The sequence below is a fragment of the Ailuropoda melanoleuca genome, chromosome 12 (assembly GCF_002007445.2).
Source record: "Ailuropoda melanoleuca isolate Jingjing chromosome 12, ASM200744v2, whole genome shotgun sequence".
NCBI lineage: Eukaryota > Metazoa > Chordata > Mammalia > Carnivora > Ursidae > Ailuropoda > Ailuropoda melanoleuca.
In genome coordinates, this window is record NC_048229.1 from 40,441,581 (window position 1) to 40,465,245 (window position 23,665).

General features: G+C 56.4%; 1 protein-coding gene across 1 annotated transcript; it reads right to left on the reverse strand.

Annotated features, from left to right (window-relative positions):
* Positions 1-4,520: 4,520 nt before the first annotated feature.
* On the reverse strand, positions 4,521-21,324 carry HPN (hepsin). Its single transcript, XM_034638441.1, has 13 exons — positions 21,167-21,324; positions 20,522-20,591; positions 14,855-14,956; positions 14,776-14,817; positions 9,772-9,901; positions 9,568-9,690; positions 9,413-9,453; positions 8,800-8,965; positions 8,506-8,696; positions 5,764-5,859; positions 5,426-5,568; positions 5,080-5,244; positions 4,521-4,861 (listed from the first exon to the last, which is right to left on the reverse strand). Exons 2-13 carry the CDS (start codon positions 20,535-20,537, stop codon positions 4,823-4,825), a joined length of 1,254 nt encoding a protein of 417 aa, XP_034494332.1. The 5' UTR covers positions 20,538-20,591; positions 21,167-21,324; the 3' UTR covers positions 4,521-4,822.
* Positions 21,325-23,665: the final 2,341 nt, after the last annotated feature.

The following is a 23,665-nucleotide window of genomic DNA, read 5'->3' on the forward strand; positions in this document are numbered from 1 at the left end:
TGACGACGCAGGGGCCTCTCCTTCCCTGGACCCTCCAGCTCCCCGCAGGGCGTTAGGGATGCCCTTGTAGCCTCCTGGGTCCTGAGCTGGTAGGTGCAGAGGGGGTGGTCCAGATGTGCCCCTGGGGAGTTTAAGGGGCTGCAGGCCGGCCGAGGGGCCTACGGGGGACGGCTGCAGAGAATGACGGGAGATTCTGTGCTAGAAACTCATAGCTGAGCATATGGGAGCATGAGTGGGGGACATACCAGCAGAAGAAGACATTGACGTGGAGCTGGAAATAAGGAACCAGCAAAGGGGGCTTATGCTGTGCACCTGTGGAGATCGGTGAGGGCTGCCCTGGCAGGAGAAGTTCTGAGTTAGGCAGGCGGGACCCCATGGTCAAAGTGGGGATCCCCAGGGCACTGCTCTGGCTTCCCAAACCCAAGCCTTCAGCTGGTCAAACCAGGTGGGAGCGAGGGGTGCTTATACCAGGTCCTGATGTGAGTGGACCCCTCATCTTCCCCGGACTCTGAGGAATCTCTGGTTGAGGCCTCCTAGCTGCATTCCCAAAACACCCCAGCATGGGGCCCGGGGAACCCCTGGGGAGCAGTGTCCAAGCCTGGTCAGCAGGGAGGGGCTGGCAGTGGAGGACCCAGCCCCCTCTCCTGAGATGTTCCGGTCACAACCCTGGCTTTGTCCTCAGATGTGCCACCTCGAGTAGATTACATGGCCCCCTATGGGATGTCACACCCCACAGCCCTCTCCTCCTGGCTTGCATGAGGACTAAAGCAGCATTTCCCAAAGTGTGGCTGGCTCGTGGGCTGCCAGGGCGGGAATTCTGGGAGTGCCTAAGAGGGAATGGTTATTATTTTACTCGTATTTGTTTATCTGATATTTATTATTCCTTTTTTAAAAAGATTTTATTTATTTGTTTGAGAAAGAGAGAGCATGAGTGGGGGAAGGGGCTGGCTCAGAGGCAGAGGGAGAAGCAGACTCCCCGCTGAGCAGGGAGCCTGACATGGGGCACGATCCCAGGACCCCAGGATCACGACCCGAGCAGAAGGCAGACACTTAACTGACTGAGCCACCCAGGCGCCCCTACTATTTGTTATTTCTTTTGAAAAAGTATTCCACTGCCACCTGAAACCTTCAGTTTTATAAAGATTGCTGTTAAAGTCAAGGCTAAGTTGAGAAAAGAGAAAGACAAAAAGAAAGAGAAGCAGAAAGACATGATCTAAATAAAATAATAATACAAGTGGGACCAGTGGTATTTGCTCCTTGTCTGTCCTCCCCTGCACAAGACAACCCCATAAGAGCAGAGATTTCATCTGGTTTGTCTCCAGTCGTGTCCCCAGTGCTCGGAACAGTGCTTGCTTGGCACATAATAGGTGCTCAATAAATACTAGTTGAATGAATAGTAAAAATTAAGAAAACTACTCAAATGTCTGACTTGCTGCAAATAATGGAGTAACATACATGAAACTCTCAGCAGCACCCAGCACATAAGAAGTGCTCAAAAATATTCACTCGTACACTTATTCTTATGAAAATTATTATTTACAAGGGCAATAAATGTGCATTCTGACCAAATGCTGACTAGCTGAGCATTAAAATCAAGATATGCCCTGCGCTGAACATCACCATCCTAGGATGAACTTCTGAAACATAAAAAGAAATCTGAAAATGTATTAAACGTTTATTACTGTCACAATCTTATGACCCACCACAATTACAGCAGGCAAATCTTTCAGGTTGAGCGCTTTAGTGAGGGACAAGGTCTCCACTTCATCAGTAGCCAACGGGCTCCTACAGTAAATGAATTTCTGTAGCACTTCTGAAACACGGTCCCGAATTTCTTCAACAGACTGAGAGGTGGGGTCTGTCTCTCTCTGCTCCTCTGAGTCTGGGCAGGTTTGTGATGGCTTCAACTGACGGAGTAGAGCAGAAGGGAGGCTGGGGTGTAAGAGGCAGTGTTTGCAGAAAGGCTCCCTATGGAGCCTGAGACCCCTGAGAAGTGCCAATGTCCTGAGGCAGCCGTGCTCAGAGGCTGGGATGAGCTGGTAGCTGAGCCCGGCCTCTGAGCCGTTCCAGCCCAGGCATCAGACGTGTGAGTAAAGCAGCTTCCCTACCTCTGTCTCTGTCCACCGAGTCCCTCCATCCTTCAGATCTTCAAGCCGAGGACCCCGACATCACCGAGCAGAGCCAAGCAGTCCCTGCTGCTCCCGTTTGACTTTCTAAGCCGCAGAACCCACAAGCATCATAAAATGGCTGCTATTTCACACCGCTGAGTTTGAGGAGGTGTGTTGCGCAGCGACGGAACCACTGCCCACGTGACACCGCAGGATTTAAATAGTATTACTTTTTCTGCAGAAGCGAAAATCCATTCCCTACTCACACCACTACTTGAATGTTCACGGTAATTATTTCTGATCGTCACAATCATTGTTAATCATGGTGGCATTTTCCTTGTAAGATAACTATTGTGAAAGCCTGGATGTTTCTCCTTCTGCTTGGCTGGGAGGACGCCAACTTGGGAAACACGCATGAGGCTTTGCATTCCAACTTACATCCCAAAGGCTTTTCTATATTTGCAAGTGAAAATTCAGCTAGAAGCACTGACTGTGAATGCAAAGCCTTGCTTGTGCTCCTGATATGGTTGCATTCGTTGGGCTGAATCCCTCCGGCTTGGAGATGCATGCCAGTGACACGGAAGCTGAGTCTGGAGGGCCAACTTTTCTGAAGATCAAGACCCCAGCAGAACATGAAGAGAACCTTGTATTGTCGTCATGGTTCTAATAGCTGTGTGACTTCTTGGGGTAGGGGGAGCACAAGGCTGGTGGGGGCAGGAGGGGAAACTGAGGCTCACCGACCCCCAGCAAACACAGGAAGCTGAGAGATGACTGTTGAGTGAATCATGATCTCTCTAACTGCCTCTCTGCCTCCAAGGGAGCAATAATGGTGGCAGATACCAGAGTGGCCACCTGGTCGACCTGTTTCCGGTAGACCTGTTATTGGCTTTTAATGCACTAGGTCCCCTAGAACAGGGCCACCTCCACTCAGGTCCCCCAGGGCAGGCCATTGCCCTCTTTTGTCCCCTGCAGAGCTGGGTCAGGTCTGCTCAGACCAGCCCTCTCCTGCCAGGGTAAGCAGTGTCCCCTTAGGCCCTCCAAGACATGGTTGTATCTGCTCGGGACCCCCACCGTGGGGCCGTGGTCTCTCAGAATCCCTGAGCTTCATAAAACACAGGCACCGTTCATTTTTCAGCTAATTCCAAAATTCTAACGAAACAAAGTGTGAGCCAAGTCTCAAATGAACATCTCAGATAGGGTGGGTCGGACCGTGCAGCCATGTGCAAACGCTTGGAAAACCTGCCTGGAGCTTGAATGAGACTGGGCAGTTGGGGGGGGGTGGCTCCTGAAGGACAAAGCAGTGTTGGAGGTCAGCCACACTAAGGGTTTGGTATCCAGGGAGTGATGCTTGGAGCATCTTCCAAACAGTCTGTTATTCGAAGGCACTTTCCTGTGTCTCTGTTTTAGGAAATTGCTTGGGTGCATGCAGCTGATGGGCAGCACATTATAATGTTTGTCACTGGAAGTCATGGGAACCAGGCTTCCGTGAGCATTTTCCTGCAGACCAGCTGATTTCAGCAACAAGTGGACTATTAGGGCAGAAAACGCTTAATTTCTCCCAGTTCAGGGGCAGCAGCACCCCCTGGTGGCAAACACAGGAAACACCCCCCGTGGCCATCAAGCCTCTATGAGATCTGCAGATGCTCTAGGCAACAGAGTGGGTCCCAGGGGAAGCGGGGACCCAACCTCCAGCCCAGATAAAGGAAGGGGCAGGGGTCTCAGGCTCTGCTCACGGGGTCTAGCGCTCCTGTCTCCACCCTACAGAGCCTGGTTTCTTGTGGTGGCCTATGGTGAATGTCTTTTTCCCCCCACTAGGCATCTACATCCTTTTTTTTAAAGAAAAAACACTCCATATTCCTTTGGGGAACCCCCTACACTGAAGTCATATAGTTCTCGAGGGTCAACCCCCTGACTCCATGCATCACGTGAACGGTGATTTGATGAGGGATGAGCATACGACCCGAATCTGTCCAGTGAGAGCCAGGCCTGGGCCTTTCTTGCTATAGCTATTGGGAGAAAAGCATTTCCTTTCCACTGGGGCTGCTAAGTGGTCCATGGCATATCAGCCTAGCGTTTGGGTGGGTGGAAGACATCTCTGTCTCTGGTTGTAGGGGCGTAGGGGAGGCTTCTTGCAAATAAAGCTTTTCTCTATACAAACGCAGATTTTGGAGAGGAAATGAGGCAGTTCTGATATAAAATATTTGAGCAGCTGGATCCAGCAGAACCTGAAGCCGCTTGCTCCAGGGCATTTTCAGTTAAGTGAACCAATTAATTTTTTTTTCTCTTAAGCCAGTGGGAATTGGAGGATAATGCTCCCTGCCTGATTTGTGCCAGTCCCTAATTTCTCTCTTCCCTCCTCGACAAATGTCCTCATTGCTGTTTACACTTGCAAACTCAGAGGCCATGTTAATCAAAACCATCTTTATTATTTAAAGAGCATCCTGTCATTACGGGCACCTAGATGGGGGTCCCCAGATGGCAGAACAATATTTACATGGGGGTCAGGAGGGTGAGGCTCGGGTGGTCCCAGGGCTGAGTGGGCCCGCCACTGTGGAAGAGAGGAGCCTGGAGGAAGGGTATCCTTGGACCTGTGGGCTCAGCCCAAGAAGAAAAGTGTCCCATTCCGGGCCCAGGGTGAACCCCAGCAGGTGGGGCTGGAGCCACCTGGGTGAACTTGGGCCCTGGAGGCGTGCGCATCAAGGAGAAGCCACAGGTCAGAGCTGGGTCACCATGCCGCTGGCTTCGGAGTGAGTCTGGAGAAAGACAACTGGGGGCTTCTGAGGTCTGAGAGGCTTCCCCAGTCCCACAGCTAACCTCCCCTCTGTACAAGCCCTTGGAAATCCATCTGTTCCCTAGGGTACCATTTCTAGCCTAAGCACAGGTTTCCAGAAAACCCCTGCCTCCTCCCCTTTCCCCATTAAGAGTCCCAAACCCTCCCGCCCTCTGGCTCCCATCTAGGCCCGACGTTCACCTTTATGGCCTGGAAGATCCACTCTCGGAAGTCACTGACTTTGGTGTAGACACCTGGCTTCTGGGCCAGGGCACAGCCAGTGCCCCAGCTCACGATGCCACACAGCCGCCAACGAGGCGTCCGAGAGATGCTGTCCTCACACACGAAGGGGCCACCGCTGTCACCCTGGAGGGAGAGGGGAGGCCTGGCTGGAGGCCAAGAGGGCATCCGGGAGGCCCTCTTGGGTAGCTAGGGGCTGTGGTCACAGAGCTCTCTGGCCCTGAGATAAGGAGCCTGGCCACCCACAGCCCTGTGTCCCCATCCCTGGAGTGGCAGGGGCTCGGGGCCGCCCCACCCAGTCCCTCACCTGGCAGGCATCGATGCCGCCCTCAGGGTAGCCGGCACAGAACATCTTGGGCTTGATCTGGTTCGCGTAGAAGTCGGGGCCGTTGCAGACCTCATTGCTGATTATGGGGACTCGGGCCTCCTGGAGTACCCCAGCCTGTTGGCCTGGGGGTGTGCGGGCAAGGCTGGCAGAGGCTGGGGAACGGGCGCGGCCCCCTTCCCTCCTGCTGCCCGCCCCAGGCTCTTCAGCGGCCCTGGGCCCCAGGACCAAGAAGCATTTGCCTTTCCAGCCAGATTGCCTTTCCCCAGCCCAGCTCCGTCTCCCTCACGGCGGCTCTGCAGGCAGAAGACGGGACTCACCGTAGTACTGTGTGTTGCCCCAGCCAGTTACGGTACAGATCTTGCCATCCACCAGGGCCTGGCCGGCGGCCGGGAGGCACACGGGCTGGATGTATTCTGTGAGAGAGACCAGGTGGTCCAGCCCCTGCCGGCCTGGCCCACTTGGAACAAAGCCTCTGTCCAGCGGCCTCAAGGGTCCTGGCACACCCTCTCCTCTGCTCTTTTCAAATAACCACAGCAGGAGCTGCCATCCCCTGAGAGCGCACCAGGCACTAGATGGCTTCCTGCCTCGGTTCCTCCCAATTCCCGGCAGTCCAGAGAGCGAGGGTCTACTAATAGCCCATTTACAGAGGAAGGAGATGAAGCCGAGTCACTTGTCCAAGGTCTCGTAACGAGGCAATGACAGAGCTAGAATTTGAACCCAGGTTGGCCTGGTTCCCAAGCCCGCGTACTTAACCGTGGCCCACAGGCCACCCCCTGCCTAGAAGGCACCCTTGGGAGAAATAGAAAAACGCATCCCTGTCTTTAGATATTTGACTCCCATCTGCCAGAAGATCATTGTAATAGATACACAGGTCTACACCAACAACAGTGGCACCCCTAAGATGTGACGTCCTTGTGCAGTGCACAACCCACACCACAGTCCTGACAGCTCTGTCTACTGCCTGCCTGCTGGCGACTCCATGGGCCTAAGCGTCAGAGCTCTCAGATATAAAAGGGACAGGATAATTGTTTCCCTCAGAGGTTGTGGTGAGAAGCTGGTGATGCCCTGAGCAGCACGCTTGGCAAACAGGAAATGCTCCCATAACTAGTAATGGTAATAAACAACAACAACAGCAATGACTGTTTGCGTTAACTGAGTGCTTACTGTGTGCTGGCATTGCTCTAAGCTCTTCACTCATATTACCTTTCTTTTTTAAAGACTTCATTAATTTATTTGAGAGAAAGCGAGAGAGAGAGAGAGAGCGGGAGGAGGAGCAGAGGGAGAAGCAGGCTCCCTTCTCAGTGGGGAGCCTGACATGAGGCTCCATCCCAGGACCCCAGGATCATAACCTGAGCTGAAGGCAAATGCTTAACTGACTGAGCCACCCAGGCGCCCCTCATATTACCCTTTTAATCATCTTGATAACCCTAAGAAGTCATTTAATGGATCAGGGAAACTGAGGCATGGAGAGGTGAAGCCAAGATCACATAGCTGGTAAGCACCTGAATCTGACTCCAAATCCTGCACTCTTACCTCATTAGCCATGTGTCTCCCGGCCAAGCGGCTCCCACCCCATCCCCCCGTCCTTCCATGGACCCTTCTCTACATCGCGATTCGTAACCCTCCCTAAAGACAAGGATTTGTTTCACTTTAAAGAAAAATGTGTATCATCCCCTTCGATGGGAAACCAGGAACACAGAAAATAACCATAAAAAGAAGCAGAATGCAAGCCACAGAACGGTCCTGGCAGCAAAGCCAGGGGGTTACACCCAGATCCCGTGCCAGGTGGCCTCGACCCAAACCTTTGCCGTTTTCCAGCCTCAGGACTTCGAAGCAACATTTACCTTCTCTGTGTGGGGACCTCCTCCGTGTGGGAAAACAGGATCCTAAGAGGATCCACCCTCCCAGGGCTGCTGTGGGGGCTAAATGGGTGCAGGCTCCCCAGCCTGCTGAGAACAGGGCCCGGCACACAGGAGGTGAGGTGAGAGTGTTGGCACTATGACATCATCACCGGGATAGCATTTAATTCTGCTATTTCATTAACGTTCTCCTGTTGCCTGCCGAAGGCTCGTCATCATCCACAACTGTGACTTCATCAGCATTGTTTCTATTAACACTGTTGTCACTCTGTGGCCTGCTGAGAGCCAGCTCTCAGTCCACCGCCCTGCGGTGGAAAAGCCCTGAAGACATCCTAGCCCCCAAGGGAGTCTTTCTCCCAGAGAGCGAGGAAATGCTCCAAGCTGCAGAGGGAATAACTTCTAATTCCCTCTCGGGTTCATTCATAGATTTTAAAAGCTTTCTTCATTTCCGTTAACTGTATTTTTTGGTAACAGCTTTTCCAAGACATAATCCACACACCATACAGTTCACTCCCTTCGAGCAGACAAGTCAATGGCTTTTAGGGGGCTTGCAGAGAGAGGTTAGTGGCACGCCTGGCGACAGGAAGGTGCCCCCATTCCCCCCAACGATTTGAGAACATTTTGATCACCCCCCAAAAGAAATCCTGTATTCGCTCCATGTCACCTCCCAATCTCCCTGTCCCCCTCCTCACCCCTGCCTCACACCACCGCTACCCCCTGGCAGCCACTAATCTACTTTCTCTCTCTCCAGCTCTGCCTGTTCTGGACATTCCATATAACTAGAATCGTATAGTGGCCTCTTGTGTCTGACATCTCTGGCTCAGCACAATGTTTTCAGGGTGATCCGTTGCGTATCATGCGTCAGTGCTCCAAAACTCCTTCTTATGGCCACATATTACTCTCTTTATGGATCTACCACATTCTGTCTATCCACTTGTTAAATAAACATCTGGGCTGCTTCTAACTTTTGACTGTCGTGAGTAGACCTGCCGTGAACAGCTGTGTCTAAGATTTTGTGTGCACCCCTGTTTTCCTTTCCTCTGGGCACGTAGCCCAGGGTGGAACTGCTGGGGCAAATGCTAACTCCACGTTTAACTCCCCTCGAGATCGTTTTCCTTATCACCATGGATTCCTATGGCTCTGTCCTCTGTCCTCCCGGCCTCTGGCGTCCCCAGGCCAAGGCTCAGCCCCCAGGCTTACCGGTGAGGGGCAGGGCGCTGGACAGGTGGACCAGGGCGATATCATTGCTGTTTTCCTCACTGTTGGGGTCTCGAAAGGGGAGATAGCCCCCGTGGTAGACTACTGCCTGCACCCCCAGCTGCAGGCCATGGGGTGAGACCTGGGCCACAGCGCCAGCAAACACTCGCCATCGAGACAGGACCCGGTTCCGCCTACCGGGGAATAGGAGAGGAGGGTGGCAGCGTCCCCGGGCGCAGCCTCTCTCACCTCGCCTCTCCCCTGCCTCTCCCGCTCAGGGCTGTGGGGGACACTCACTCAGGGAAGCAGTGGGCTGCTGTTAGCACCCAGTCTCCGGAGAGCAGGGACCCTCCACAGAGGTGTGCTCCATCGTAACGAAGACTGACTTGCCATGGCCACCTGCCCAGGCTGGTGTCTTGGCCTCCCACGATGCGATCCACAGGTAGCTTCCTACGGCCACAATCTGCAGGAGAGGCAGAGTCAGGGGGAACAGGAGGGCCTGGAAACTTCAGGACACAGCCCCATCCTTGGGGACCTAAGGAACATGGCCCTGCTTTGGGGGACTAAGGGGACATGGACCTGTCACCCTGGGGGAGTCAGAGGACACAGCTCCATCCTCATAGGATCTAAGAAGATATGACCGGGGGCGGGGGGTGTCTGATGGGAGGAGACCCTGACCTGAGGGCTCTGCGGGAACATGGGCCTACCCTAGGGAAGTGAGGAGACACATAGTCCCATCCCTGGGACCCTATGGGGACATGGTGATACCACCCTGGGAGAGGACACAGAGAGCTCTGCCCTTGTAGGGTAAGAGGATATGCCGGGTGTGTGTGTTTGGGGGGGGATCTGATGGGACATGGCCCTGCCCTGGAGGGTCTCAGGGAGAAGCTTCCGAGTTTCAGGGTCTCACCTTGGCAGACAGTAGCCAGGAAACGGCCCCTGGGACAGTCACTGTGACAGAAAGACAGGGGCAGAGGCAGAAACAAAAGGGGAGGCCAGTTAAGACGGGAGAAAGGGCCCCCAAGGGTGGGCAGGCTGGCGCCCCGGCCCCACAGCCCTCCTCACCACACGGAGATGACCTCAAGCAGCCTCCGGGCCAGCGGCAGCCTCCCCTCATCCACGCAGAAGAAGCCCGACGTGCCGTTGGCGCCCGCTGTCCGCACGTCCAGCTCCGAGTGGCCCAGGGCCCTGGGCAGGCAGGGGTCAGGCCTGCTCCTCCCGCCCCGCCCCTCCCCACCAGTACCCGCCACCCCAAGGGCCGCCTGGTACCTGAGGAAGCCCATCTCCTCGCAGCCCAGGCCCGCCACCCTGGCGTTGGAGCGCGAGGAGCACAGCAGCCGCCACGTGCCCTCCGTGTCGTCGAACACCATGAGCCGGGCGTCGGCCGGGCTGACCTGTACTGCAGGGCGACAGGATGGCCACCTGGGTCACCTCCATGCCGCACCCCCCAGCCCAGCCCCGAGGAGTTCCAGGCCTGAGTCTCCGTGGGGGCCGATAGGAGCTTGGGGTGCACCTGTGGGCGGGGAACCCCGGGGACCTTCCTGTCACCTCCTTGCTGCCTAAGCTTGCTGCGCAGGCGCTGCACGTCTGGCCCTTCTCTCGGACATCAGATGTCAGGGAAGAGGGAAGCGGTTTCAACCACGTTCCCGAGACAATGGCCTGTGAGGCTGGAGCTGCTGGGGGCCGTCTTTGCCCCCATGTGTGGAAAAATAAGCCAACGTGGAGGAAAGCCAAGAGATGTCTGCCCCTTGATGGAGCCAGGCCTGAAAGACCCCCCAGAACTGTTGGATAATAAGTGAATCGTTTCCCTTTTTGTTTAACCAGTTTTCTTATTTTCTTCTTTTGTCTTCTGCCACCTGAAGACCCTTGACTAACACTTCAGATGGCCAAAATATTTAGATACCCTATAGTCTTTTAAAAAGAAAGAAAGAAAAGAAAAGAAAAGAAAAGAGAAAGAAAAAGAAAAGAAAAGAAAAGAAAAGAAAAGAAAAGAAAAGAAAAGAAAAGAAAAGAAAAGAAAAATCAAGCCATCTTTTTTTGCAGGACTTGTCCAACCCTTGAATATACTAAAATGCAATTCTCCAAGCTGAGCATGTGGTATTCATTCATTCATTCATTGGCTCACTCCATTCATTCATTCACCTGATAACAAGCATTAACTAGATGTCTACTCCATACCCAGCCCTGTAGGGGGTGTTGCTGGAGGCATAAAGATGACCAAGACAGCCCTGGGTGATGCTCTCACCAAGCCAAAGTCTAGGATTGGGGGAGATAGACAGCCATAAAAAAGTCACTCAACCAAACACATCATCACCAACTGCGAGAAGAGGTGGGGTAGAGATACAGGAAGGCTGGAGAGAACGTGCGAGGGATTCCTTGTGTCTGGGGCTGGTTGTGTTAAGAACTGACCGTCCTCTTAGCCCCTCCCGGGCTACTCCCCACGCATGGCCAGAGGACCCACTTTCACACCTAAGCCAGTCACAGCCCTCAGGCGTATTTATTTCCATTTACCACTCAGTATGTGCTAGGCTCTATTTTGGGCAATGAAATAAATTGCCACGACAACAAGCAAATCAGAGAAAAGCCCTGCTCTGTGGAGCTCCAGGACCAGCAGGTGAGATGGGTAAGGAAAGGGACAAGTAAGCAAAATAGATGGTGTGTCACAAAATAAGGAGCCAGGGAGACAAATGTAGCTTGACTGAGGCAGGGGCGTCCTGGCGCCCGGGAAGAACTTGCCATTTCCCACAGGCGGGCAGGGAAAACTTCGCAGAGAAGATGGGGTGTGAACATAGATCTGAAGGAGGGGAGAGAGTCGTGAAGGGAGGTGAGGGAACAGAGAACTAGGCCGCAGGAACTTCAAGTGCAGAGATCCCCCCATGGTGGGGGTGGGGGTGGGGGAGGAACGGCAAGGAGGCTGGAGCAGAGTGAGCGAGGGCCAGAGAGCTGGGAGGTAGGCCAGGTCCGCGGAGGACTTCGCTTCTCCCAGGAGGGAGGTGCAGCCAGGGGAGGCTCTGAGCCAGCAGCGCCCAGACCTGACTCAGGGGTTCACAGGCTCCCTCTGGCTGTGGGCCAGGGGCAGACCGCAGGGGGCGCCACAGGAGCAGGGAGCCCAGGGAGGGAGACCAGGCTGGGGAGGATGGAGGCGAGGCCAGGGCTGGGACAGTGGGGGAGAAGAGTTTAGATTCTGGAGAGATTTTGTGGGTCAAGCCGACAGGGTTTGCTGACAGATTGGATGTGGCTGTGAAGGAGAGAGAGGGGTCAAGGACAACTCCGAGGTGTTTGGTCTGAGCCGTAGAAGCATGATGCGGCCGCCATTGACCAGGAGGGAACAGGGGGCAGGGGGAGCAGGTCTGGGGAAAGCCCAGCTGTGACACCCTTGGTCCTATTCTCCTGACCCTCCTGCATTGTTGGCGCCCCAGAGCACCTTCTAGAAAACCGGATCTGGGGCAAACTCAATTTGGCCTCACCCAAGCTGAGGGGTCTTCCCCTAGCCCCCTGATCCCAACAAGGGAGACAGGAGTTCTAGGCCCAGTTCTAGAGAACCCTGTCTGCCGAGAACCTGCTGTGTGCCCAGCACTGTGTTCTCCCTGCCCACCAACCACAGGGCCTCGCCACACCACCCCAGGGTCGCAAAGATCACCCCCGTTATGATCAGAGGAGGAGGCTGAAGCTGGGAGAGGTGGGGTGCCTCACCCAAGTGAGTGAGCAGCAGAGACTTTCATTCAGGCCTGCACGACTCCAAACCCCCAGCTCTGCACGTTACCCTGGACAAGCTTTTCCAGTGACTTCCTTACCCACAGCTGGCACTTATTGCCTCCTGGCTGCCTTGCCTTAATCGCGGCCTCCTGCTCTGAGGTGGGGGCAGGCAAGGCCTGGCACCTCTGCCGATGGCGCCCACCGCCCCGAGTTCCAAGACCCAGACTTGGGGTTTGAAACACCAGCTGGGGGTGAAGAGCTACCAAGTGGTCCAGATACCGTGAGGTTTTAGGGAAAAAGGGATCACTGTATGGATAGGTGTTGGGGGGGAATATCAAATGCCCCCTCCGATTATTTTTAAAGCCACATTCTGTGCCACTGTTTCTCACTTTTCAACTCTTTATTCTTGCTGGTATTATTTGCCCCCCCCAAAAAAATGTGTCTGGGTCATCTGGTTTTGCTTACTGAATTGTCTGATATATTTAGAGGTGTGAAAATCCCAGAAAAATTAGGTGGGGATATAGTTTTGGGGTTGTTTTCATTTGTTTTGCAATTTCCCACCATTTTTGGAAAGCCCAAGTATAACTGAAGGTCAGGCCAACGCCAGCCGGAGCGAGGTCTGAATCACGGCCTAGTTGCTTTCCAGCTAGAGGCCAAAGACAAGTTAGTTCATCTCGGCAACCTGTCTTGTGAGTGTTCATTAAGCGAAGACTTTCTGAGCACCCACTATGTGCGGGACACCATCTGCGGCGGCAAACACAGTGCCTCTGCCCTCCTGAAAGTCCCCAGAGGTCAAGTGTGAGGAGAATTTTACCCCATGCAACAGGCATGACTGCGGGGCGGAGGGAGCATGGGGCATGGGGGTGCAGAAATGCCTGAAGGTGAGACCCAAAAGCCACATATACCAAGTGGCTCGGAGCCAAGCACCGCATCATCTCTCCTGGTTCCCCATGCCCTCCCCTTGCAGCTTATGGCTAAGGAGGCTGGGACTAGGACAAGACTGGTATGAGGCCCCAGAGCTCAGTAGAACCCAGAAACTACTTCTAAGTGTGAATGGCAAGAGGTGTTAAGCCAAGACTGTGGGGCCAGGAGGGTCCTTCAAGGGCATGAGAACAGCCCATAGACTGGACCCTGGAGAGTGCCAGAAGGAGCGCGAGGTGAAGGCGGAAGAGGGGTCTGCCCCCTAAGAGCTGGGATCCTGCAGGGAGTTGAGATTTTAGCTCAGTGGCATGGAGAGCTACGGAGCGGCTTCTGGGACATGATCCCTCTGGCCTGCCACTTCTTCAGTGTGTGGTCTTGGGCAAGTCAGTTCACTCCACTGGGACTCAGTGTCCCCCATCTACAAAAGGGGGGGCAACGATAACATGTCCAAGGTTACAGTGCAGGCGCGGCGGATGGTAGCCATTCCTATAGCAAATGGCTTGGCTGTTTCTCGAGAAACAGCAGGGTGTCGTGGTTCTGCATAGAGCGGATCTCGGCTGCCTGGGTTCAGATCCCAGAGTGGCCGCTTCCTAGCTCTGAAAGTGCGGCCAGCCACCGGGCCTTTCTGCATCTCGGGCTCCCCCTATTAAAATGGGCTTTTGTGAGGGTTTAATGAATTGAAACCATAAAGCCCTGAGGCCTATGCCTGGCCCCTGTAAATGCTCGCTAAGTGCTGGGATGGTGACCAACGCTGATGTAGGCTTTCCCTGTCCGGATTTTCATTTCTTCTCTTAGCATGAACTGAGTCCTTTATGGAATTAGATGAGGCTCCTGGGAGTGAAAAATACATCCCATCACCCAACTTCCCCTGTCTTCCTGCTGCGCTGGCCTACGGAATGGCAACTGGGGGCTGGCACCCAGAAAATTCATCCATTCATTCCACATTTAGTTTCCACATCTATTACTAGTGTGGCCGTTCGTTCTCAGCTGTCTGCAGACACAGCTCTGCTGGGCCGTCTGAGAGCTATTCCTGGCCTCACCATCTCCCAGCTGTGTGTCCTCTCTGGTCTCACTTTCCACATCTGCAAATGGGGATTACAGCAGTAGCACCCCCCTCCCCCACCTGGAGAACAAGAAGGGGTCGCTGAATTCATACAGCGCCTCGCAAGTGGGCTCTGACCATGCCTCGTAGTAAAGAAACATATTTTTACACTTTACCATGTAGCCCTGAACTTGTGCTTTCTGGAGCAAATCACTGCATTGCTCTGAGCCTGTTTCCCCATCTGTAAAATGGAGAGAATAACAGCACGGCTCTTAGGGAACCAAAATGAAAAGATTCACAAAACTTTTCCGTGCTGAGAGAGATGAGCTGTGGTCTTTCCATTCTAATCTCCTTCGTGCTTTTTAAAATGTGGTTTTCAACTCCCTAATTTGATTTCATGAGGCACTACAGGGTAAGGTATTTAGAGTCCGGAAGACACGAGACAAGGTGAAGCACTTGGAACGGCAGCCGGGCCGCAGCAGGTGCTCAGTACGAGGGTGCCGGTACTACTCGCATCTCTGCGCATGCTCACGCAGTCACTCAGAAATCCTTCCTTGAGCTCGCACCAGGTTCCCTCCGGGGCTCCCCCGAGGGTCCCGGCCTGCTTTACTCACCCGGATACAGCGGCTCCTGGTCACTCTTGAGTAGANGGCGGGGGGGGGGGGGGGGGAGAGGTGCAGGGGCCACTCTCACCAATGGCCCAGGACGCTGCCCCGATGCCTGTCAGGAGCAGCAGGGTCCCCGCCGTAAGAGCTGCCACCTTGGGTCCGGAACAGCATGGCACAGTCCGGCCACCTGCAACAGACACCACGCGGGGACCGCTGCCAGGCCTGTCCTTGTCACCACGGCAGAGTCTGGGCACGGGGCCAGCTCTGCCCTGCCCCCCAGGGCTAACAGCACGCTGGAGCCTGCCATGCCCTGGGCCCGGTTTCTCAGGGCCCGCCCTCCCCTACAGTGGGGCAGACCAGGTGTCCCGTTCCCCCAGGCTTCCAGCTGGGAAGGGGCGTGGCCGGGACCGCAGCCACCCTCCCCACCCTCCCCGCAGGCACTCCTGGCACTTGCCGGCTCTCTCCTCCCCAGTGACGCCGCACTTTGCTATCTCCTTTTCTTGAACCTCTCACTTCTGCTCACTGTCTCAGAGGTTCTTGGAGCTTCTTGGGGGCTGCGACCCCGGACCTCCGCCCTCTTGGCAGCTCAATCCCCTGCTCTTTGGCACGTCCTCACCGCTCCATCCCTCTCTGCTGTCCCAGCCCCTCTGTCCCTGGGCAGCTCCAAGGTCAAATATGCCCCTTAAGGTTAAGAACCTAAGTTTGGGGGGCGCCTGGGTGGCACAGCGGTTAAGCGTCTGCCTTCGGCTCAGGGCATGATCCCAGCGTTATGGGATCGAGTCCCACATCAGGCTCCTCTGCTATGAGCCTGCTTCTTCCTCTCCCACTCCCCCTGCTTGTGTTCCCTCTCTCGCTGGCTGTCTCTATCTCTGTCAAATAAATAAATAAAATCTTAAAAAAAAAAAAAAAAAGACTTACTTAGCATAGGTTTAATTATTAAAAAAAAAAAAAAAGAAAAGAACCTAAGTTTGAAAAGTTGCCAGCCTCATTTAATAAAAAAAAGAAGCCTTACCCCTCCTGACCTGGGACCTTGGGCAGGTGACCTCACCTCTTTGAACCTCAGCTTTCTTTTCTGTTTAATGGGCATCCACCCAGCACTCACCTCTAAAAACAATACTTTAAATTTCTCTTACATCATAGTAGCCAAACTCATATCACAGGCTTATTCTCCCAAGCACTGACCTCATTTTGGGGGAGGACTCCCATTTTTCGGACAGGGAACAGTAAGGCTCAGAGAAGTGGAGTGACATGCAAGCGGGGACTCAGCCCGCAGGAGGCAGTGCAGAGTCCCGGACCCCGGGGCACAAGGGGGGGCTGGGGCCCAAGCGTTTAAGCACGAAGCTGTGCTCCCTCTTGCCAGGCCATAACGCCTGGCAAAGAGCAAATTCTCAACAAAAGCTTTTACGTCATTAGAGCTATGTCCTTCTGGCCAATACCCTTCACCTCTCTGGGCCTTAGTTTTCTCCTTGGTAAAAAGGAGATTTGTTCATTCACCGTCCTACTACTATCCACTCTCCTGACACCATTCTAGGCTCTGAAAATACATCCCAAGACAGATGAGATGCTGGCTCTTGTGGGGCTCACATTCTCATATGTGTAAGGTTGAGGGGAAAACATAAACAAGTAAACAAACTTGATCATTCCCAGATTGTGACAATGTCTATGAAGAAAATAATGCAGTCGGGGCAGCAGGTGGCTTCTGTGGGGTGCTGAGGAAAGGCTTCCCCAAGAAGTGACCTTTGAGCTGAGACCTGAAGGCTGAAACCAGCCATGCAAAGATCTCAAGGAAGAGCCGTGTGGGCAGAGGGAACAGCATGGGCAAAGGCCTTGAGGCAAGAATATGCATGATCTGTTTGAGAGAGAGACCACTGATACGGCCAGGATGACATGAGTTTGGGGAAGGCAGGGACCTAGGCTGGGACAGGCTAGGGAGGCCAGGTGGCCTGAGGGGAAAGGGATTTTTAGTCCCAGCGCAACAGGGGCCCTGGGGATTAAAAGCCAACCCCTTTGCTAGGGATTGTGGGAGGGCCAATGATGTAGGGCTCCCAGGAGGCTTCAGCTGGGCCTGGCGTGCCTCTGGGCCCGACTGCCCCTGGCCTCTGCAGGGCATCGGCAGGGTGGCAGGAGTCCCAGTTCCCCCACCTGTATCGCGGTCCCACAGCTGGTGGGCACAGGGCCAGACCAGCACCCAGAATGGAGCAGGGCATAGTCCGGGATCTTCCTGGGACCGCCATTGTCTGGGTGTCTTAAGAATTTGAGAGCCCAGCAGTTCCCACAAAGGCAAGAGAAAACAAATACACCCTCCCTCCAGAGAGGCCGCAGGGGGCCAGGCCAGCCCTGGCCTCCAGCCCGCCTGCCCGCCAGCTCTGTCCCCAGCCATCTTCCTGGTTCCGATGGGAGGTCTTGGCTCCTGCAGCCATTAGGCCGGTCCTGGTCCTTTTGTTTTCAGGGGTGCCTGTCAGGGCTTTGGGCCACTCCGAGCCCAGCCCAGAGGCTTTGGTGTGTCTGCTGGGGTGGCTAGCATTGCCACTCCGTGTCTCTTCAGGTGAGAAGGACTTTCTTCCACACCCTCTGAGTCAGGGGGCTTCGGGCAGCCCTAAAGCAGGTGCCCCTGGTAGGACAGGAAGTGTCCTCGCTCTGGGTCCTCCAAGTGTGAGGGGCATACTCACTGCACGTCTTTCCTGAGGCAGGAAGTGTCCTCACGCCGGGTGTGAGGCAGCAGCCTTGCCGGAATTCCTGGCTTCTCCCTGAGGTGCTGCTCCCTGCTCCTCAAGGATGCTAAGAGCCCCCTCGCCTTTGGTCTTCTGCCCCCACCATCTGGCTGCTAAACTCTCACAGGTGACATCTTTGGCTCCTTGTCTCTGAAACTCCGCCCAGTCAGCAGCTTGTATCTCAGCCCTCAGCGTCCTCAACTCCAACTCCCTGAATGAAAGTCTCTCCTTCGGCCTTTGGGACACTGCACGCGTCTGATTTTCCTGCCACTTCTCCAGAGGGGCCTTCTCCATCTCCTGACCCTCTTCCCACTCCCAGAAACCTGGCGTTCCAGGTTCCAGGAAACGTGGCCTCCCTCTCATGCTCCCTGCTCCCAAGTCTGTCTCACACACCTCCACAGCCTCAGTTTCCCATTTCTGTCCTGAAGCCTCATAGATGCCTCCCCCCGGGATCCTCTAGGTCCTTCACACCCCCCAGGTCCCATACTGGCCTCAACATCCCCCCCCCCAGACCTCAGGTTCCGTCTCAGAGGCCCTCATCCTCAGGACTGTCCCTCATCTGCAGGACGCCTCCCTCCCCCACATAGCTTGCCTGCCCCACAGCCTGCAGACCTCCTGAAGATGTCCTGTCCACCCTCTCCTTCCCTGCACCCAGCCCCACCCAAGCTGGGGGCTCAGCCTCCTCTCTGGTCCAGCCTCCACACGGAAGCTTAAGGATCGTCCTAAACACCAAATCCACCCTGTCCCTTTGTTACGTAGAACCTTCCATGACTCCCCATTGTTGCCCAAGACAGAGTCTAAGCCCCTCAGCCCCGTGGTACCAGCCTTTCTAGGATATAAGCATGGCCATCAGAGATCTGGGAGTCAAACCTATGCTTCCTCAAATTCCCAGACAGCCTTATGGGTCATTACCAGACCCCTGACAGAGCTTCCAACAAGCACCCACAGAACTTGTAAAAACCCAAGTCAGAAGGGAAACACAGAATGACTACTAGCGCCATCTTGTGGAGAGACCCAGCACCGCCGGGGCATCAGCCGGCCCTTTACCAAAAATAGTCCTGGGAGACCTGCTTCCGGCTTGCTCGCCTCATCACTCTCCCAGCTCAACTTCCGACATGACCTCCTCCGGAAATACCCGAATTCTCTACGTGCCACTGTACACCCGGCAGCTCGTCAGCCCTTGCCTCTATCCATGCTCTTCCCGCTGCCAGGCATTCCCTACCTATTCCCAACTCACCCAGAGCATCAACCCAGCAAGTATCACCTCCTCCAATTCTAAGTCCCCAGAGAGCACCAAGAACCTTGCCTAGGGGCACACTCTGAAGTTAACACAACTGTCTCAGACTCGTGCGCCCTCACAGCCCTGGCCTAGGCCTGGCCTGCACTTTCCTTACAGCCTCGCACCAGCTGTTAATAAGGAAGGTATCATTACCATCATCCCCGGTTTGCTGATGAGGAAAGGAGGCCCAGAGAGGTGCAGTCACCTCCCCTGGGTCACCCAGCAAGTAAGCACAGCACCAGAACCTTTCGGCATCTGGGTCCAGCTTTGACCACCTGCTCCAGGCCCGACAGCAGGGCTCGGCTACAGGATGGACCTGAGCTGCCTGGGGATACCGTGGAGCCCACTCAGTTCTCTCTGTCCACAGACCATCTCTGGCCATCCTTCCGGACACGATCTGCTTTTCTCCCTGGTTCATTCACGCATGGGCCTGGGCCCTGGAGACTCCTTTCAGTCAGCTCCAGGAGGAAAATTGTCCCTAAGGGTCCAGGCTCTGCCAGCCACCTGCTCAGCAAGGGCACAGTGCCCCCCTCCTGAGCCGCCGGGAGCCTGGGTTTGCTCTGGGCCCTAGCTGCATGGTTTGGGACTTGATTTGCTAACTGCTGAGAGCCCAAGAGGCCAGTGATCCGCACTTCTCATTTCAGCCAACACAATCAGCACCCCCTGCCTCTCATGCCATTGAAATCCTCATACCACCCTGTGAAAGGTATATTCACCCCAGCTCCACTTCACAGATGAACACTGAGGCCCAGAGAGGGTAAGCCGCTTGCCCAGGGCTTCCCAGCTCAAAAGTGCTACCATCTGGAACTGAACGGCCGCTAGCCTGCTCCCAGGAAGAAGAGAGGGAGCCAAGCCCCGCTGGACAGGGCAGGAAGGAAAGACTGCCCCCTGCTCCGGCCCCTCCAGCTACCTCCCAAGTGTGGTGGAGGTCGAGAGGGAGGCAGGCTGTTTGGAGCCCCCCAGGGCCTGCCAAGAGCCCCTCAGGGCCAGCCACTCAGGCAGGCGCTCGCTCCCATCATTCCTGGAGCGGTTTCTCTGCTCTCTCTCCCCTCTCCATCCATCCCTGCCGAGTCCAAAGTCCTCCCTCTGCTCTTTTGCCCACAGTGCGAAGAGGTGGGAGGAATGTCTAGAATTGGTGGGGGTCTTTGGTCCCTTGGACACCAAGCTGGCCGGCCACAGTCATGACAGGTCTGGTTCACGGCGTGTGTCTCACGCGCTACGCCCCGCACTGGTACCTTGTGTGGGTTCCGTGCTCCCGGCAACACTTGGGGGTAGCTAGGCAGGTAGCCTTAGGATTCCTGCTAGACCCGGGGGGTGGGGTGGGGGGTGAAATGGAACCCAGAGAAATGACGTCACTTGTACAAGAGCACACGGCTAAAAAGTGGCGGAAACAGATTCAAATACAGGCATGTGCGTTCAGCCCCAGAGTCTGTGTCTGTACCCTGGATAGCTAGTCTTCCCCTTAGCTCCAAGTAGGGGCATGTCCAGGGTTAGCTGAGAAATCACTGGGGTGTGAGGGGAAACTGAGGCAAGGAGCCAGGAAGGTCATATGGGGTAGCACAAAGGCAGGTGGTGGCTCAGCCCCACAGAAAATTTGGTTAATAGTTAATCAAGTGGAAGAGACTTCAGAAGGGGGTGGGGATGGGCCCAGGAGGGGTGCCAGAGAGAGGGGGCTCTGAGGGGGCGGAGGGCTGGGAGCAGAACACAGAGGGAGGGGCACCAGGCAGAGCCAAAGTCAGGACTCAAGGAAGAGGGGACTCACCCTCCTTCTCCGCCATGTCACGGCCTCTTGTTAATGATTCCCCGGCTGACCTCCTGGGCCGGGGTGGGACCTGTGGGGAGATGAACAGAGAGGCAGGGCCCGGGGGAGCCGAGCCCAGCCCCAGTGCCCCTGGTCCCAGGCGCCCATCCAGAGAGGCTGGACGGACTGGGCCCTGGCCAGAGCACGCTGTGATCACGGATGCAGATCAGGCTGGGTTCAAGGATAGGGTCAGTGTCTGACCAGCAGCCAGGGGACACCTGGATTTGCAGGGTTGGGGGCCCCTTGCCTGGGTCTGGGGGAAGAGGGGACCAAGGGTCCGAACTCCTGGCTCTGAGGGAGTAGAGAGACCTGAGGGCCTGAACTCCTAGGTCCTGGGGAAAGAGGGATTTGGGGGCTCAGAACTCCTAGGTATGTTGGAGGAGGGGTGTAGGGGCCCAGACTCCTGGGTCTGAGGGAAGAGGAGACCCAGGGCCCCATCTCCCAAGTCTGAGCAAGAGGTGCCTGGAGCTCCGAGGTCCTTGGAGAGACGCCTGAGAGCCCACTCTTGGGGTCCCCGAGAACCCCACTGTTGGGAGGCAGACGTTAGGTAGTGTGGGGATGGGGGCACCCATGCCCTGGGCCTGGAACGGAGGGCCCGGTGCTTACCCTGGGGTCCGGCAGGTGGGGGCGGAGCTGAGAGATAGTGCCCTCTTCGGGTCAGTCTCCAGGCCTGGACAGGAGCATGGTGGCCCCGCAGCAGCGGTGGCCCCGAGGCAGAGGCAGCGGCGTGGGGCCTGCTAGGCCTGGCTGCCTCACCTGAGGAGGAGGGGGCCTGGCGGGAGGCGGGGGAAGGGGCGGGGAGGGGCAGGGCAAAGGGATTGGCAGCGCGGGAGGCCACCTGGCTTGTGGGGCAGGGTTTGCAAGGGCTGGCCCTGGCTGGTGGCCAGCCCAACCCGGAGGGGGCCCAGGTACGCCAGTCTGAGGGGAGGTGGGCGCAGGGACAGGTTTGGCCTGAAGGCAGGGGGCTTTGGGCAGACAGAGCAGGCTGGAGGGTGCTTACAAGGTCTGAAGGGTGGGCCTTTGAATTGGAGGGAACCAGATAGAGGGCCCCAGCTGCCCCAAGCCCACCCTGCTCCTGCCACTTCTCCTGCCTCTGGCCCAGCCCCTGCCTTACCCCCACCTGGCCCCAGCTCAGGCCTAATTCCCTCCCTATGCACCCCTGCCCCTTCTAGCCGCCCACTCCCTCCCCACCCCCTGCCTGAACCCAGGCCTACCACTGCCCCCTGCCATTTCCTGTCCCCATGTTCAGCTCCTGAACAAAGCAGTCCTGGTCCCTGCCCCAGCCCTGCCCCAGACCCCTCCCCCCAGCTGCCTTCCTACAAGTCACGGGGGCTGGTTTGCTTTGGCAGCCTCTCTGCGGCCTGCAGCAGTGACCTCTGGAGCCTGGAAGTCCTACACCAGGGGGGAATAGGGGGGATGGGGGGCTTGGCCCAGAAAAGGCAGCACCAAGTGCTGAGGTCCAGGCCAAGTGGCCGGAAGTGTCCACAGGCAGATACACACTGTCCCGCCAGCAGCCAAGAGTGATCCACGTCAGACCCCAGGGCCAGATAAACACCCAGACACACAAGGGTCACCATCAGCCACCTGCTAGGGGACAGCCATGCACCCAAACACAGACCGCAGCTGCTCACCCCACACGCTTGCCCGTGCAGGGCCACAGCTTCCCACAAGAGGTCATGCTGGGGGGGGGGGGGGGGGGGCGCTGGTGATGCCAGCCCCTAATCTCTCTCTTCCTCTCCCTCCATTTGGATCTTCCTCTCCTTCCCTCACCCCTCCCCAGCTCCCACCACTGCAGAGAGCACCCTGCTAGGAACACAGCAAACCGCCAAAACTCCCGCATCCCCTCTCTTCCCTCGTATTGCACTGTCCCTTCGTTGCTGCCCCCGTGACTCCTCTCTGGCNGGGAGCAGAACACAGAGGGAGGGGCACCAGGCAGAGCCAAAGTCAGGACTCAAGGAAGAGGGGACTCACCCTCCTTCTCCGCCATGTCACGGCCTCTTGTTAATGATTCCCCGGCTGACCTCCTGGGCCGGGGTGGGACCTGTGGGGAGATGAACAGAGAGGCAGGGCCCGGGGGAGCCGAGCCCAGCCCCAGTGCCCCTGGTCCCAGGCGCCCATCCAGAGAGGCTGGACGGACTGGGCCCTGGCCAGAGCACGCTGTGATCACGGATGCAGATCAGGCTGGGTTCAAGGATAGGGTCAGTGTCTGACCAGCAGCCAGGGGACACCTGGATTTGCAGGGTTGGGGGCCCCTTGCCTGGGTCTGGGGGAAGAGGGGACCAAGGGTCCGAACTCCTGGCTCTGAGGGAGTAGAGAGACCTGAGGGCCTGAACTCCTAGGTCCTGGGGAAAGAGGGATTTGGGGGCTCAGAACTCCTAGGTATGTTGGAGGAGGGGTGTAGGGGCCCAGACTCCTGGGTCTGAGGGAAGAGGAGACCCAGGGCCCCATCTCCCAAGTCTGAGCAAGAGGTGCCTGGAGCTCCGAGGTCCTTGGAGAGACGCCTGAGAGCCCACTCTTGGGGTCCCCGAGAACCCCACTGTTGGGAGGCAGACGTTAGGTAGTGTGGGGATGGGGGCACCCATGCCCTGGGCCTGGAACGGAGGGCCCGGTGCTTACCCTGGGGTCCGGCAGGTGGGGGCGGAGCTGAGAGATAGTGCCCTCTTCGGGTCAGTCTCCAGGCCTGGACAGGAGCATGGTGGCCCCGCAGCAGCGGTGGCCCCGAGGCAGAGGCAGCGGCGTGGGGCCTGCTAGGCCTGGCTGCCTCACCTGAGGAGGAGGGGGCCTGGCGGGAGGCGGGGGAAGGGGCGGGGAGGGGCAGGGCAAAGGGATTGGCAGCGCGGGAGGCCACCTGGCTTGTGGGGCAGGGTTTGCAAGGGCTGGCCCTGGCTGGTGGCCAGCCCAACCCGGAGGGGGCCCAGGTACGCCAGTCTGAGGGGAGGTGGGCGCAGGGACAGGTTTGGCCTGAAGGCAGGGGGCTTTGGGCAGACAGAGCAGGCTGGAGGGTGCTTACAAGGTCTGAAGGGTGGGCCTTTGAATTGGAGGGAACCAGATAGAGGGCCCCAGCTGCCCCAAGCCCACCCTGCTCCTGCCACTTCTCCTGCCTCT